Source organism: Macaca thibetana, chromosome 17 (assembly GCF_024542745.1).
Source record: "Macaca thibetana thibetana isolate TM-01 chromosome 17, ASM2454274v1, whole genome shotgun sequence".
Lineage (NCBI taxonomy): Eukaryota > Metazoa > Chordata > Mammalia > Primates > Cercopithecidae > Macaca > Macaca thibetana.
In genome coordinates this window covers 23,548,711-23,564,195 of record NC_065594.1, presented here as the reverse complement: position 1 = coordinate 23,564,195, position 15,485 = coordinate 23,548,711, and the positions used below count along the sequence as shown (strand labels likewise).

The 15,485-nt window shown below is 37.8% G+C and overlaps 1 protein-coding gene and 1 long non-coding RNA gene across 3 annotated transcripts in view; one reads left to right on the top strand and one right to left on the bottom strand.

Moving 5' to 3' along the window:
* Positions 1-15,485, bottom strand: part of LOC126940399 (uncharacterized) — a 117,735-nt gene that overhangs the window by 77,670 nt on the left and 24,580 nt on the right. The window lies entirely within an intron of this gene.
* The window catches only part of NUFIP1 (nuclear FMR1 interacting protein 1), a 52,713-nt gene that overhangs the window by 31,526 nt on the left and 5,702 nt on the right, over positions 1-15,485 (top strand). For both annotated transcript variants that reach the window (XM_050766196.1, XM_050766197.1), the window contains exons 7-8: positions 2,645-2,838; positions 12,392-12,508. In XM_050766196.1, coding sequence (XP_050622153.1) covers positions 2,645-2,838; positions 12,392-12,508 — 311 coding nt within the window. The remainder of the gene's footprint in view (positions 1-2,644; positions 2,839-12,391; positions 12,509-15,485) is intronic.

The following is a 15,485-nucleotide window of genomic DNA, read 5'->3' as shown; positions in this document are numbered from 1 at the left end:
ATTATATAATTTTGTCTTCTTAGTGATCCAAACTGAAAATCTTTGCCTTTTAACTAGTGCTTAGTTCATTTACATTTAATGTAATTCCTAATATAGTTGGGTTTTTAATTTGTTCTTTGTTCCTTTTTTGCCTTCTTTTGGATGGAATCTTTTTTTATTCCTTAATCTCTCCATTTTATGTACATCTACATTTTTATTTACATTATACCTTTTATAACTATTTTTAGATGGTTGATTAAATAAACTTTTCCTTTCAAATGATTGTCAAGTGGTATAACAGAACTACTCCCTCGAAGGTGAAATAGAGTGCAAATAACAGATACACTACTTTCTCAGTTAATTCTTATAGATGTCATTAGTGAAGGATCTTTTTAACTCATTACTTATTAGTGAATACCTTAATGATGATCATTCAAGCTAGCTGTGGTCAGACGCTGTAAGAGAAAAGATACAGGGAAGGTATCTGTGAATGGGAGCTCAAGGAAAGTGGCATCTCTTCATTATCCTTATGGGGCCAGTGAGCCAGAGGCAGAAACTAGACCTGTTTTCTTTGCACTGACACTGTTAGGTTCTCAGCCTGACATCTGTGGATGGACACTGGAGATTGGTCCATGGCATTTTGCAAAATTTGAACTATACCTATATATTAATTTTTATAATGAGATTCTCCAAGGGTTATTATGACCCTAAAGGGATTAATAATCTCTGGGTTGCAGATTTGCAGATACATAAATTAAACATGTTGGTTTAACAAATTATTTCAAAAATGTTATGATAGTAAACTGTCATTAGGCTTAATGTGTTATCTTGCTCTAACTGTGAAGTACTGTATATTATCTTAATTCTATGTCCCTATGATTCCCATTCTGTTTAAAGGAATAAACAGGCTTAGGCATGCAAATATTTGTGCAGCAGACACTGTAAGTGACAAAATTGAGATTTAGATGCAGATTTCTAATTAATCTGTTTACTGCATCCTCCATTATTAATGAAAAATGAATTTTGCCCAATAAATGACAAACTGTCAAAAACCTATCTTTGTGAAAACTCAGTTCCACCAAAGAATACCTTGTGTTATTGTCTACTATGAAGGAACCTTTTTTAACCGTCTTTCCTGCCCCTGCACACACACACATAGTTTAAATTAGAAGATGCTCACATAAATACTTGCTTTCTTTTTCTTTTCTTTTTTTCTGGAGACAGTCTTGCTTTGCTCAGGCTGGAGTACAGTGGCACAATCTCGGCTCACTGTGACTTCCACGTCCCAAGTTTAAGCAATTCTCGTGCCTTAGCCTCCCGAGAAGCTGGGACTGCAGGCGCCTGCTACCACGCCCAGCTTATTTTTTATTTTAGTAGAGACAAGGTTGCCCAAGGTAATTTCGAACTCCTGAGCTCAAGTGGTCCGCCCACCTTGGCCTCCCAAAGTGCTGAAATTACAGGCATGAGCCACCGCACCTGGCCAATACTTGCTTTCTTTCCAAAAGTAGTTGTGGCTGTTGAGAGGGCACTTGATTTGAGCTGGCTGTGAAATTGCAATTATGCTTATGTGTTGTGATAGGCCTATAAAGTAGAGAAAATAGTACCTGTCTTACCTATTTCAGAGGGTTCGTGAAGGTCACACAAGGCATATTTGTAAATGCTTCAGAAACTTTAGCTCCTTAAAAACAAGTAGACAAGGCGGGTGTACTCATGCCTGTAATTCCAGCACCGTGGGAGGCCGAGGTGGGTGGATCACCTGAGGTCAGGAGTTCGAAACCATCCTGGCCAACACAGTGAAACCTTGTCTCTACAAAAATACAAAAATTAGCCAGGCTGATGGTGGGTGCCTGTAATCCCAGCTACTTGGGAGGCTGAGGCAGGAGAATCACTTGAAACTGGGAGGTGGAAGTTGCAGTGAGCCAGGATCATGCCGTTGCACTCCAGCCTGGGCAACAGAGCAAGACTCCATCTCAAAAGAAAATAAAATGAGTAGACAAGAGTGAACATACTTTATAAACTCTAAGAAACACTTTCAGCTGGGCATGGTGGCTCACATCTGTAACCCCAGCACTTTGTGAGGCAGAGGTGGGCAGATCACGAGGTCAGAAGATCGAGACCATCCTGGCCGACATGGTGAAACCTTGTCTCTACTAAAAATACAAAAATTAGCTGGGCGTGGTGGCACGTGCCTATAATCCCAGCTACTTGGGAAGCTAAGGCAGGAAAATCGCTTGAACCTGGGAGGTGGAGGTGACAGTCAGCTGAGATAATGCCACTGCACTCCAGCCTGGTGATAGAGCGAGACACTGTTTCAAAAAAAAAAAAAACTTTCGTGTACAATAGAAGAACGAAAGAATGCTGCCAGTTAAATTGGCCTTTAATGATGATACTATGCAGCCCAATTTCAGAAGGATAACAATATGGGTAGAAATTTGCAGCATAGAATCAATAAGGTGTGGTATATTGTGGTTGCTGTCCTTCTAAAGTTCTATCATAGGCTTCCCTGTCTTTGGAAGTCACTGGAATTTCTTTTATTTTGGTCTATTTAATGTACTAGGCTACAAGTGATCAATTTTACAACTAAGTTTCTTTTGTATTTAGTAGTCTTTTTTTTCTTGGAAGGTCAGTGCCTTTTATGTTAAAAATTGCAATTTTCTTACTCCAGAAAGATGAAGGGGATGTCCAGACATTCACAAATGGCAAAGATCAGAAGTCCTGGCAAGAATCACAAATGGAAAAACGACAATGCTAGACAGAGAGCAGTCACTGGATCAGGCAATCACTTGTGTGATTTGAAGCCAGAAAGTCCACCTGAGGCAAATGCAGATCCTCTTGGTGTTTTGATAAACAGTGATTCTGGTAAGCTAAACAGGAAAATAACATTTATAAGTGTATAGACAATGATGCTGAAGTTGATTATTCACAGCCTTGTTTGTGGAAAGTTTAATATCAAATGTGTAACAATGCAGAATGATGCTTTTGTTTTGTTTTTAATAGGAGCATCTTGTTTAAAACGTCATTTCAGAACATCTTTTCTAAGTCTTGGGTGGGTACATGGGGAAGGGAGGCTATAGGAGAAAGACTGTTGTTGCTGGATAATTTTCATTAGTATGATGTAACCTTAGAAATTTCTTAAGATTGTTTTGAATGTATTAATGCTGTACATTCAAGTTTACTCAAATATGTGGATTTTCCCTTTACCTATAAAGCAACAATTCTAATGGAAGTCAGTATACTTTATGCTACTGAGCATGAGCATGATCTCTGGGCAAAAAGTACTAATTCATTATGTTTGATTAGTACTGTTCTTCTTCAGAGCATAGGTTATATTTATATATATTTGTCCTTGAATTTCCTGTAAAATGTATAAGGCAAGTTACCTTGCTTATTAGTTGAAAAATAAAAGCATTAAAATGCTGCTATCACATACAGATATCATTTAGCCTTTGAGACTCCATTTCTCTTCCTGAAAAATGAAATGTATATGTAAATATTTATACTACCTATTCCTCCAGTAACATTGTGATGCTTTATCTAATTGCATATGCTTTGTACTGCAAAGGAATACCCAAAGACTATTAGTGAATGAACTGACATTACTGACATTGTAGATTCGATTGTAGCCTGTTTAACTTGGATGATGTTGGCTTCTATGATAATCACATGGCAAGTTTTTGAACTTAGGAATGGCAAGAAGAGAAAGGATAACTAATTCGCTGACTGAATTAGGATGGAAAAAGATCATTGCATAAGGGAACATTAGACTTAGTGGAAGATAAAATTTAGTAAAAACATTAATGATAAGTTAATATCAACTAACACTTATTGAATAAGGCACTTACTGAGTTCTATATGCTTTATATAGATGAAGTCTTCTCATGACGACCTTTTACACATATACCATTATTGTTTCCATTTTAGAAATGAGGAACATAGAGACTACGTATGCTTATGCCATTGAAAGTAATAGTAAAAAATGCAGTTACTTTTGCATCAACCTAATAGTTTACCTGAGTCATTCTACTCATTAGTGGCAGATTGAGAATTTGAACATATGAGTCTCACTCTGCCAGTACACTGCACATCCTCTAAATATGAAGTCTGAATTTGTGTAAAAAAATATTGTTTGAGTCTAGGGTAGTTGAGATGTGAGAGAGAGCAAGAAGAAGGCAGATGGTATTTTGAGCCAGTGCTGAGTTGACTCTTGGGCACTGATTTTTTGTTGTTGTTGTTTTCTTTCAAAAAATTTTAGAGAGAGATCACTTGCTTCTTCAGACTTGTAATGTGTGGCCTTGATGACAAAAGACCATCTGTACTCAAATATAAGCTTTTATGTCATTAAAACACTTAAAACACAAATGTGAAGACTACCATTATAATCAGTAAGTTACTAATTTGAAAATTATGTAATTCTTTTACTTTGTGCAATTTTCTAAATGAACACTTGAAGGACTAAGACTCTGATATTGGATAATCTTTGTTGTCTTCATTTTGTTAACTTAGCTTTGGTAGATGGTTAATACTGTTTTCCCTTTTTTTTTAAAAAAAAAGTATTTCAGTATGTACTCATCTAGTAAAACACCAACTAAAAGACGGTTGTATCTTGCTTCTATTTAAGCTTGTCTTAGTCCTCAATAGATGCCTTAGACATGAGAAACAGTGGTAAATCCTCTCATCCTTATTGGTAGAAATAACTCAGTTGGATTCTGAGAAGCAGTTGAAAGAGAGATCTCAGGCCGGGCGTGGTGGCTCACGCCTGTAATCCCAGCACTTTGGGAAGCTGAGGCAAGTGGATCAGCTGAAGTCAGGAGTTCGAGACCAGCCTGGCCAACATGATGAAACCCCATCTCTACTAAAAATACAAAAATTAGCCGGGCGTGATGGCGCATGCTTGTAATCCCAGCTACTTGGGAGGCTGAGGCAGGAGAATCGCTTGAACCCACGAGGTGGAGGTTGCAGTGAGCTGAGATCACACCATTGCACTCTAGCCTGGGCGACAGAGCAAGACTCGGTCTCAAAAAAAAAAAAAGAGAGATCTCAAATAATTTTGTTTTGGTTTAAATGTTGAAACCCTTACCTATAATGAGGGTCAAGGATGGGAACATGCCTGTTTCGAGTGTCAAAGATGAGAACATATATCTTGAATATAAAAATTACCCATATAAGCTACAAATTTATAATTTTGAATATTTAAAAATTTATTAATTTTTATAATATTGTATTATAACCAAGGAAATCACAATGCCAATGATCAAATTATGGTAGCTTAATTTTGTAGGAAAGCTGTCATTTAAATTCACCTTATCTTGTACCTGGGATTTCTTCTGGACTTTGATATTTTCCAAATCTGTTTTAGGCCAGGGGTATACTTCCTTGGCCTATTAGGAACCCCAGCGGGGAGCGGGGATGGGGAGGCGGGGAGCAGCGAGCAAGCATGGCTTCATCTGTATTTACACCCATTCCCTATTGCCTGCCTTACTACCTGTGAGCTCTGCCTCCTGTCAGATGAGTGGCAGCATTAGATTCTCATAGGGGTGTGAACCCTGTTGTGAACTGCACACGAGGGATTTAGGTTGTGTGCTCCTTATGAGAATCCAATGCCTGATTATCTGTCAGTGTCTCCCATCATCCCAACATGGGACCGTCTAGTTGCAGGAAAACAAGCTCAGGGCTCCCACTGATTCTACATTATGGTGCATTGTACAATTATTTTATTGTATATTACAATGTAATAATAATAGAAATAAAGTACACAGTAAATGTAATGTGCTGAATCATCCCGAAACCATCCGCAATCCATGCACCCTCTGTCCTTGGAAAAATTGTCTTCCACAAAACTTGTCCCGCATGCCAAAAAGGCTGGGGACGGTTGTTTTAAGCCATAGGTTCTTTAACTTTTCACTGCAGGTATAGCTACAGACACTCCATCCCCCTGTTTTCATATGTCCTAAGTCAGGCTTGTCCATGGCCCACAGGCCGTATGCCCCCAAGGATGGCTTTGAATGCAGCCCAATAAAAATTTGTAAACTTCCTTAAAATATGAGATTCTTTTGTGTGATTTTTGTTTTTTTTAAGCTCATCAGCTGTTAGTGTGTTTTATGTGTGGCCCAAGACAAATCTTCCAGTGTGGCCCAGGGAAGCCAAAAGATTGGATACCGCTGCCCTAAATATTCTCCACTCTCCAATATGTTTTCCACTTGTTTGGAGGCAGCTTCTCTTACCTTGGGCCAGAACCAGCCAACCTTAAAATCTGGTTATTCAAGTTGTCAGTGGCAGGCCAGCGGCCAGCATTGTGATAACATGACCCACTGTTCTCATATGGCAGTTGACACTTTTTAGCACTAAGCTCACTTTAATAATAAAGTTCTCCCAATTGCTTCCATTTTTTGCCTTTTTCTGGCTCAGAACTTAATCCAGACATCAGCACTCACATTTTAAACAAGACTCAAGTTCTAGAGGATTTTCAAAAATTTCAGATCATGCTTGGAAAATCATTGCCTGGGCTTACCTTTTCTTTATTGTATTTGGTGCTATGTGTACTCTCAGTAATTGTGCAGCTACTTTGAATTGAGAATTGACGTTGTTTTGATGGGAAAGCCTTTTATTTAAAGGAGTCTCCCAATTTATCAGTTTTGAGTGTGGTTTATTGTCTGTCATTAGATTTCCTTACTAGCATATTTTTTATTTCCTTGTGTATTCTGCTGACTGGCCTAACTTAAGGATTGTTTTTTCTTTGTTTGATTTGGTATCTCATTAGTTAGCATCCAGTTCATTTTGTTGCCATTGTTTAAATACATATGCAACAAGTTTATGGCTTTCCTGGCCTGTAGTTTTAAACAATAAGTCAGTTGTCTGAGCTAGAAAGAAAGCGGGTCAGTAAGGTGGCATTGATCATCTATGACTGAAGTGCCTCAGTATCCACAAGACAAAGGCAATCCAACTTATTAGTCATTTGTTAAAATATAGCTGTTGTCATAGAACACTGGGACATAAGTCTAACTGCACACTCACATAACCTAGGTTGTTTTAAAGGTAGGCATTAAAATAAGAAAATAAGCTGGCCCAGCACATCAGGCGTCATGGATACCCATTGTTAACTGCCTTCTTTGAGAGTTGGAGACTATAAAGCAAAGTCCCTATTTTTGAGGGTGACTTTTAAACATTTAAGCATTATTATTATTATTATTATTATTAAACATTTTAAACTTTTAAGCATTTTTTAAAGAATACTTAATTACAAATCTTGGGCTCGAGCATATTATTGTGCTTTGCTCCATAAAGGCAATAGGAAATAGTGGGATGGGGTTGGTGGGCGGGGTGTACGGATAAGTAAGTAAAGAAATAAGTTACAGAAAGAAGCCAGATAGGAAGTTTTACAGCTGGTGTTTAGAGTGGACAAGATATTCAAAGGGCAATGTTATTTTGCTACTTTCCTTTTGGTGGGGATTTATAAGGTCCTGCGTTTGGCTTACCCAGCACTGTAATTCACTATAATGCCAAGGATTTCAAAGGAGTCTCCCTGCCTTCCAGAAACTCATAGTCTAAGGATAATTTTTAAGATGATTGCATTAGATTATTTTTTGGGATGGTGGGAACATGATGTGTATATATGAGAGAGAGAGGTGAGATTTACCCTAAGAACAGTGTCGCTAATGTTTTAATGGTAAGAGAAATTGTTTGAGCTCGTATTTTATAAAAATGCTGAAGTCTGGTTTTATCAGATCAATTGCTGCTATCTCTATACTAGTATTTTCAGTTTAGAAAGATGTTTTAGCAGCTTTTTAAAAATGAAGTTTCTTGAGTATTATTTTGTCAGCCAGTACAATGCCTTCAGCATAGTCTTTACAGATAGGTGCTAAAAATGCCTGCATTGGAGCTGCTAGGTAGATCCCAGGGACTTTTTTTTTTTTTTTTTTTTTTAAGATGAAAAGTCACTGTAGAAGATGTTCTGATAGTGCCAAAAGGACAGTATTTTTCGAAGTGTTATTACATGTGGTTTGTCCCTTAAACATTTAACTGAGTGGAGAAGAAAACATAGGGAAAGAGTTATTTTGTGAATTTGTAACTTACCCTTTGGGTAAGTCAAGTATAGTGAGCTTTGACACTCTTAGGAACAAGTACACCTAGGTCTCTAATTGTGGTTTCCAAATGCTGTTCTCCAGGTAAAGGAACCAGAGCCTTTTGGAGAAATGGCTAATTCTGGGGTTGGGACAGGGAAAATATAAACTGAACCTAGAGCATCTCATAGTGCCAGAAAGTAAGAAAATACTCAAAAAATGTGAAGGTGTGGGCATGTCAGAAGGATATTAGAAAGAGTTCTCAAGGGCCAAAGTTGGAACAATTGGTGCCACAAAATAAATAATAATAAATTATAACCCTCAGAATAGAATAAATATCCATGAGTCTATACTGATATCAGTGCCTAAATAAATAAATAAATGTGGGGGAGGAGGGACAGATCTTTCTTACAAAAGAATTCTAATTATTAAATGTAGAAGAAATGAGAGAAATAGCAAGTCAGCATTAGAGCACCAATAATTGTTTTGGGCAAGATCCACTGATGAATGGTAAAATTAGTGGTGAAACGTTAAAATGAAACAATATTTGCTATAGCATCAAAATATCTCCCCCCAAAATATTTATTTATTAATTATTAGTTACCGTGGTTTTAACATATGTCCAAAATTCTTTAATATTCCTTACTTGAGTTGAAACTTAATTCTTCTTCCCAGGAGTGTGAGCTAAACTTAGTAACTCATTTCAAAAAATATAATAATGAAAGAGAAAAATTGTAACTTTGTAGTAGAGAAAGCAGGCAGACCATCAAGCAGTCAAAGTCAACATTACCAGTAACAAGTCTTACTGATATCATGGACCTGGGATGTGATGAGAAGGGCACATCTCTGTGGTATTCCTCCCCAAAATCCATAGTCTCAGTCTAATCTTCAAAAATGTCAGACAGACCCAAACTGAGGGACATTCTAAAAATACCTGACAATAATCTTCAAAGTGTCAAGTTCGTAAAAAAACAAGGAAAGACTGAGAAACTGTCACAGATTTAGAAAAGATTAAGGAGTCATGACAACCGAATGCAGTGTAGTATAGCAGATTGTATCCTGGAACAGAAAAAGGACGTTAGTGGAAAAGCTGGTGAAATTACATTACAGTCTGTAATTTAAATACTAGTGTGGTACCAGTGTTAACTTCTTAGCTATAATAAGGTACTTTAATTATGTAAGATGGTAACATTAGGGAAGTTGCATGAAAGGTATATGGAGACTCTGTACTATCTTTGCAACATTTGTATAAATCCAAAATTGTTTCAAAATACAAAGTTTGAAAAAGAAGCCAGAAAGGAAAGGACATTAAAGCCTTGCCCTCTGCTTCATGAATTGGATTGTGAGGAATAGTTTTCCAGAGTCAGTTTTTTTTTTTTTTTTTTTTTCTGTTATTTTCTGATTATAAAAGTAATACAGAAAATGTGGGAGCTGGGCATAGTGGCTCACGCCTGTAATCCCAGCACTTTGGGAGGCCAAGGGGGGCAGATCACTTGAGGTAAGGAGTTCGAGACCAGCCTGGCCAACATGGTGAAACTCTGTCTCTACTAAAACTATAAAAATTAGCCCGGCGTGGTGGCAAGTGCCTGTAATTCCGGCTACTCAGGTGGCTAAGGGGAGAATCGCTTGAACTCAGGAGGTGGAATGCACTGCACTCCAGCCTGGGCAGCAGAGTGAAACTCCATCTTGAAAAAAACAAAAAGAAACAAACAAACAAAAAACAGAATTATAAAGATGAGTGAAGCTGAGTAAAATAATAGAGAATAGTGGTCAGAGAAGGGGATATGCTCTTTTATCTGAAGTGATCAGTAAAGGCATCTCTGATAAGGTGACATTAAGACATCTGAATGAGGCCAGGTGCGGTGGCTCAAGCCTGTAATCCCAGCACTTTGGGAGGCCGAGACGGGTGGATCACGAGGTCAGGAGATCGAGACCATCCTGGCTAACACGGTGAAACCCTATCTCTACTAAAAAAAAATACAAAAAACTAGCCGGGCGAGGTGGTGGGCGCCTGTAGTCCCAGCTACTCGGGAGGCTGAGGCAGGAGAATGGCGTAAACCCGGGAGGCGGAGCTTGCAGTGAGCTGAGATCCGGCCACTGCACTCCAGCCTGGGCGACAGAGCGAGACTCCGTCTCAAAAAAAAAAAAAAAAAAAAACCAAAAACAAGACATCTGAATGAAATGTGGGGCCGATACCTAAAGGAATAGCAGTCAAGGCAGAGAGACTGCCACAGTCACCCCAGCCTTTAGTGACCACAACCCTGATCAGTCAGCAGCCAGCAACATCAAGGCAAGACCCTCCGTCAGCAAAATTATCACAACTTCCTGAAGTCTCAGATGAGTTTTAGCATTTTTTAGCAATGAAATATTTTTAAATTAAGGTACAAGCATTATGTTTTAAAACATAATGCTATTGCACATTTCATATGCTACAGTGTAGTGTAAACATAACTTTTATATGCACTGAGAAACCAGAAAATGTGTGTGACTTGCTTTATTGCTGTATTCACTTGATTCCAGTGGTCTGGAACCAAATCCACAATATCTCCAAGGTATGATTGCATATCAAATAACTGTTTAGAGTTTTACTATAAAAGGGAAGAAAGGAATGGAGCTATGGCTGGGAGACATTGTTAGCATTATTGTGGACCATAAAAACACTTTGATAGGATGGCTTCATTTTAAGAAGACTATATGTCTGTGGGAAGCATTCTAGCTCACTGATAACAATTTGGATTTGGAGTCAGATAGCCAGGCTTTAAATTTGACCCAACTGATTTATAGTTGTCTTAAGGAAAAGTACTCAAAATCTCTGGATTTTTGTTTCATCACTCATCACATACCTCGTAAGGATTAGGTCAGATCATGCTTTTGAAGAACATAATATTCAACTATTACTGTAATTTTTGTTACCTCTCTTTGAGTCTTAGAAATAAATGCTACAGTTTGGTCTTTCATCATTCAACCAATGAATGGAAAGTCTGCATACTAACACTGTGGTAGATTTCTGCTTAATCTACTCGTAATTCACATAAACTGCATACTTTCCTTTCCCTTTATTAATCAAGGAGAAAAGGTAATTTAGCTTAAAATTGACAAGGAGTACTTTTATAGGTATGATGGTGGGTAGTGAGGAGAGAGGATTTAGCTTCATCCAGCAGAAGGTGGCAGTTGAACATTCACACAGAAAGATACTCCCATTTCCTACTGGCATGCTTTGGTTTCCCCTAGACTGGCTTGGTGAACATTAAATGATTAGTCTTGAAACATTTTATCTTGGTTTTGGGTTGAGTTGGTTAATTAAATACACAAATTACTTATTGTCTTCAGTGAGGCCTTATTTTTATTGGTTGTCTAGAATAGAGTTAATAGATTGTTAGAGCTGCCAAAAAGAAATGTAATAGGTGGTGTCCTGGGGCTACAACTAGGCTTGCTGGGCCTGGATCAAACACTTTACATTTGGCAGGCACTTTAGTATTATGCTTGGTAAATTCTCATGGTTGCCTTGTTTATTTAAGTTCTTGTTTATTTAAGTTTTAAATAATAAAAACTTTGGGTGGGCTGGTCACAGTAATCTCAGCACTTTGGGAGGCCAAGGCAAGTGGATCAACTTGGGGCCAGGAGTTTGAGACCAGCCTGGCCAACATGGTGAAACCCCATCTCTACTAAAAATACAAAAAATTAGCCGGGCATAGTGGCACACACCTGTAATCCCAGCTACTCAGGAGGCTCAGGTAAGATGATTGCTTGGGCCTGGCAGGCAGAGGTTGTGGTCAGCCGAGATTATGCCACTGCACTCCAACCTGTGTGACACAGCAAGACTCTGTCTCTAAAAAACTTTGGGTGGATTAATTTCAGCATTACTGTTTGACTAAGCCTATAGAAACGCTTTGAATATTATTTGGATCCTGAAAAACAGTCTTAAAAACAGTTAAAAGCATAGGTATGTTAATATTTCATTTATTTCTAAACTTAATTTTCAGAGGCAGTGATCCCAATCCAGTGAAGTTAAATAAAGTTTGGGCCTTCCTACTACTTGTAAATGAACAGCAAAGACTATGTAATTAAGTTAATTTAGAGTATGCTCAGATTGTATAACCTGTGAAGCATGCTGAGTAACTGAGCTCTATATAGTTTCCTTTCCCCCCACTGTCTCCTCTGGGGCAAATGGTTTCTTGGCCCATGAAGATGTGTAAACCAGGGGAAAGTGTTCCTGGCCTCCTAGAATTCGTTTTTTGGAAAGATTAAGGAAATGATCAGAAATTACTTAATTTTCACTAACAAATGTGGGAGTGGGGGATGGTCAGCTTTTTTATAGTGGTAGATGTTTTGAATCTGAGTTCTTTTCCCTTCAGAGTCTGATAAGGAGGAGAAACCACAACGCTCTGTGATACCCAAGGAAGTGACACCAGCCCTATGCTCACTAATGAGTAGCTATGGCAGTCTTTCAGGGTCAGAGAGTGAGCCAGAAGGTAAGTCATGGTGTATGTTGTTACAGGGTTTTGTTTTGTTGCTTTTTGCCTTTGGTGCGTGCTGCACATTAATAGCATCCAGGATGTGCATTCTTTATTTGGTCTTCAAATTCCTTTTTCATTTGAATCAGAAGTAAAGTTAACTTGGGTTAAAGGAACTCTGGAGTAATAAAGAAATGTGTTACTACTTTGGGAATAAAAAAGCAAAAAATACAATATAATGAAAGAATTGGAAGGAAAAGAGAAAATATCCACTAATGGAATTGAAGAAAATTCTAAAAGAAATGGCAAAAAGAAAATTCATTTTTTTCTCTTTGCTCTCAAGAACCTTTATTATAATGTGTTTATAGCATCTTTGGTAGATGGAGAGAGATCCTTTATGACAAAGAGTGCGATACAATTTTTTTAATGCATATAGGGCATTGTTCTTCCTAGAGCATATTTACATAAATGATCTCACTTGGAATACACAACCTTATACTTGTGGTTGCATTAGCTTGTGCATTTTAAAGGTCAGTAGAAATTGAATCTTTTCACGAGTCTTTCTGAGAAGTCAGTAACATTCAGGATACATGTCTTACCTTTAAAGATGATGTTACAGATGGTAACGTGTGCGGCTTCATTGTGAAATTTAATTGTGATAAACCAGTTTAATTTCCTACAGCATCTCTTTCAGAGCTACCTGAAAGAGCCATGAGTAGGCTCTTGATCTGATGCAGTGTAGCAGTTTTTAATCCAAGGTTTATATCAATAATCCAGCATATGTTTAATGAATAAATCTGTGTCCTACTGTTGTGGATACCTGGCTCTGTGTGGTAATTTTATTTAGACTTTACTGGCTGTGAGAGAATTCATGTGTATGTCTCAGGACAAGATGTGTAATCAAAGTAGGAGCTGTACTGAGGATAAGAATACAGGTCTGTAAGTGTTTATATAGAATGAAGAGAAGATTCAAATGTAATTGGATGGGCGGGGCACGGTGGCTCAACGCCTGTAATCCCAGCACTTTGGGAGGCCGAAGAGGGTGGATCGCCTGAGGTCAGGAGTTCGAGACCAGCCTGGCCAACATGGTGAAACCCCTTCTCTACAAAAAATACAAAAGTTAGCCGGGCATGGCAGTGCATGCCTGTAGTCCCAGTACCCAGGAGTCTGAGGCAGGAGAATTGCTTGAACCCAGGAGGCAGAGGTTGCAGTGAGGCGAGATCATGCCACTGCACTCCAGCCTGGGTGACAGTGAGACTCTGACTCAAAAAAAAAAAAAAAAAGGAAATGTAGTTTGATGGAGATGGCAGCACTTTTAATGTTGACTAGGCTAGAGATAATCAATGTTTATGTATTTGGAAGATGTTGAATAAGGAGCCATTAGGCTTTAATATAAAAAATGATGTTTATATGTATCTGTAACATGGGAAGTTTTTTCTTTTTTAAGTGGGCCATGGCTTACTATGGTAGCTTCTTAATAGCTACTTGAATTTTGAAACATAAGCTACTTTGGCTTTATCAGAGTATTCCTTAACAGATGGTTGCCTCATTTTAATTTTAAGAAAAACAGTGTTTTTTTGTAGTCTTGTTTCTCATACACTGGTTTGAAGATGGAGTTATTCTTTAAACACATATTACATTTCCTACTTATCAGTTGTATTCATAACAGGTGATAACAAAGAAAACTATTACCAGAATTACAGAATCCCATAACAACAGGCTGGACTAATGCTTGCTTCTCTGTTTCTTAAGATGGAACAGTATTTTTATACTCATACCTTCATTTTGAGACTGCCATCATTTTAAATTGCAAGAAAGGAAACTGGAAGGGATCTTTGAGATCACCTCTTTATTTTATAGAACCTTAAGCATAGAAAGGATAAGCTTGGTTGGGCGCGGTGGCTCATGCCTGCAATCCCAGCACTTTGGGAGACTGAGGCGGGCGGATCACCTGAGGTTAGGAGTTCAAGACCAGTCTGGTCAACATGATGAAACCTTGTCTCTACTAAAAATACAGAAATTAGCCTGGCGTGGTGTTGTGCGCCTGTAATCCCAGCTACTCGGGAGGCTGAGACAGGAGAATTGCTTGAACCCAGAAGGCAGGGGTTGCAGTGAGCCAAGATCACACCACTGCACTCCAGCCTGGGCAACAGAGTGAAACTCCATCTCAAAATAAATAAATAAATAAATAAAATAAAAAAATAAAATGGAAAAAACTTGGCAAGCTATTATGTAGCAGACCTGACATATAGGTTTGGAGACTTAAAAGTCCAAAGAAACCAACTTACCTTGCCTTCCATTATAGTCTTTCTGTCTTTGGCATTTACTGTCATCCTGCACAGTAATGCGTAGACTTTTTATAGATAACAGAGGATATTATCTGTTAAATTATATATGATTTTGTGTGAATTTATTTTGACTAATTGTTAAAATGTCCTGCTTTAAGGAAAAAACCCTTGCTTCACATTCCTAAGTCTTAATAATTATTTTATGTAGTTTGAATTCAGCTTTATTAAGCCATCCATGTCACTAGCAAATTTCTAGCTTTCAGTATTAATTCTGGGATCTAGGATGGGATATTGACACATAGGGAGTTTTAAATTAATAAACCAAGGAAACAAAGTGGTCTTTTAACTGTGGAATAGTATCTAGAAGACTGCTTATTTACCTGGATTCTAAATGTATAGGAACAATCTGTTTCTTCCTAACAGAGTTTAACAATTGTGTCTTCATAATTAAGATCTGTCTTGACTTAAGAATTAGCATAAAAGTGTTTGGAATCTTAAACATGAATAGCATTTTTCTGGAAAGATATTTAAACAAAGAAAGGGTCCCTCAAGTAAGACTGAAGCAAAGAAAGAGGTAATACATCTGGGACTGTAAGAATCACTAAGATATAAATTTAATAAGAAATATTTCCAAATGGGTTGGTTTAATATCTGTTCTGCATGTTAGCATTTTAGCATTTTTTAAACTGTATTAGAATTTAAGCACA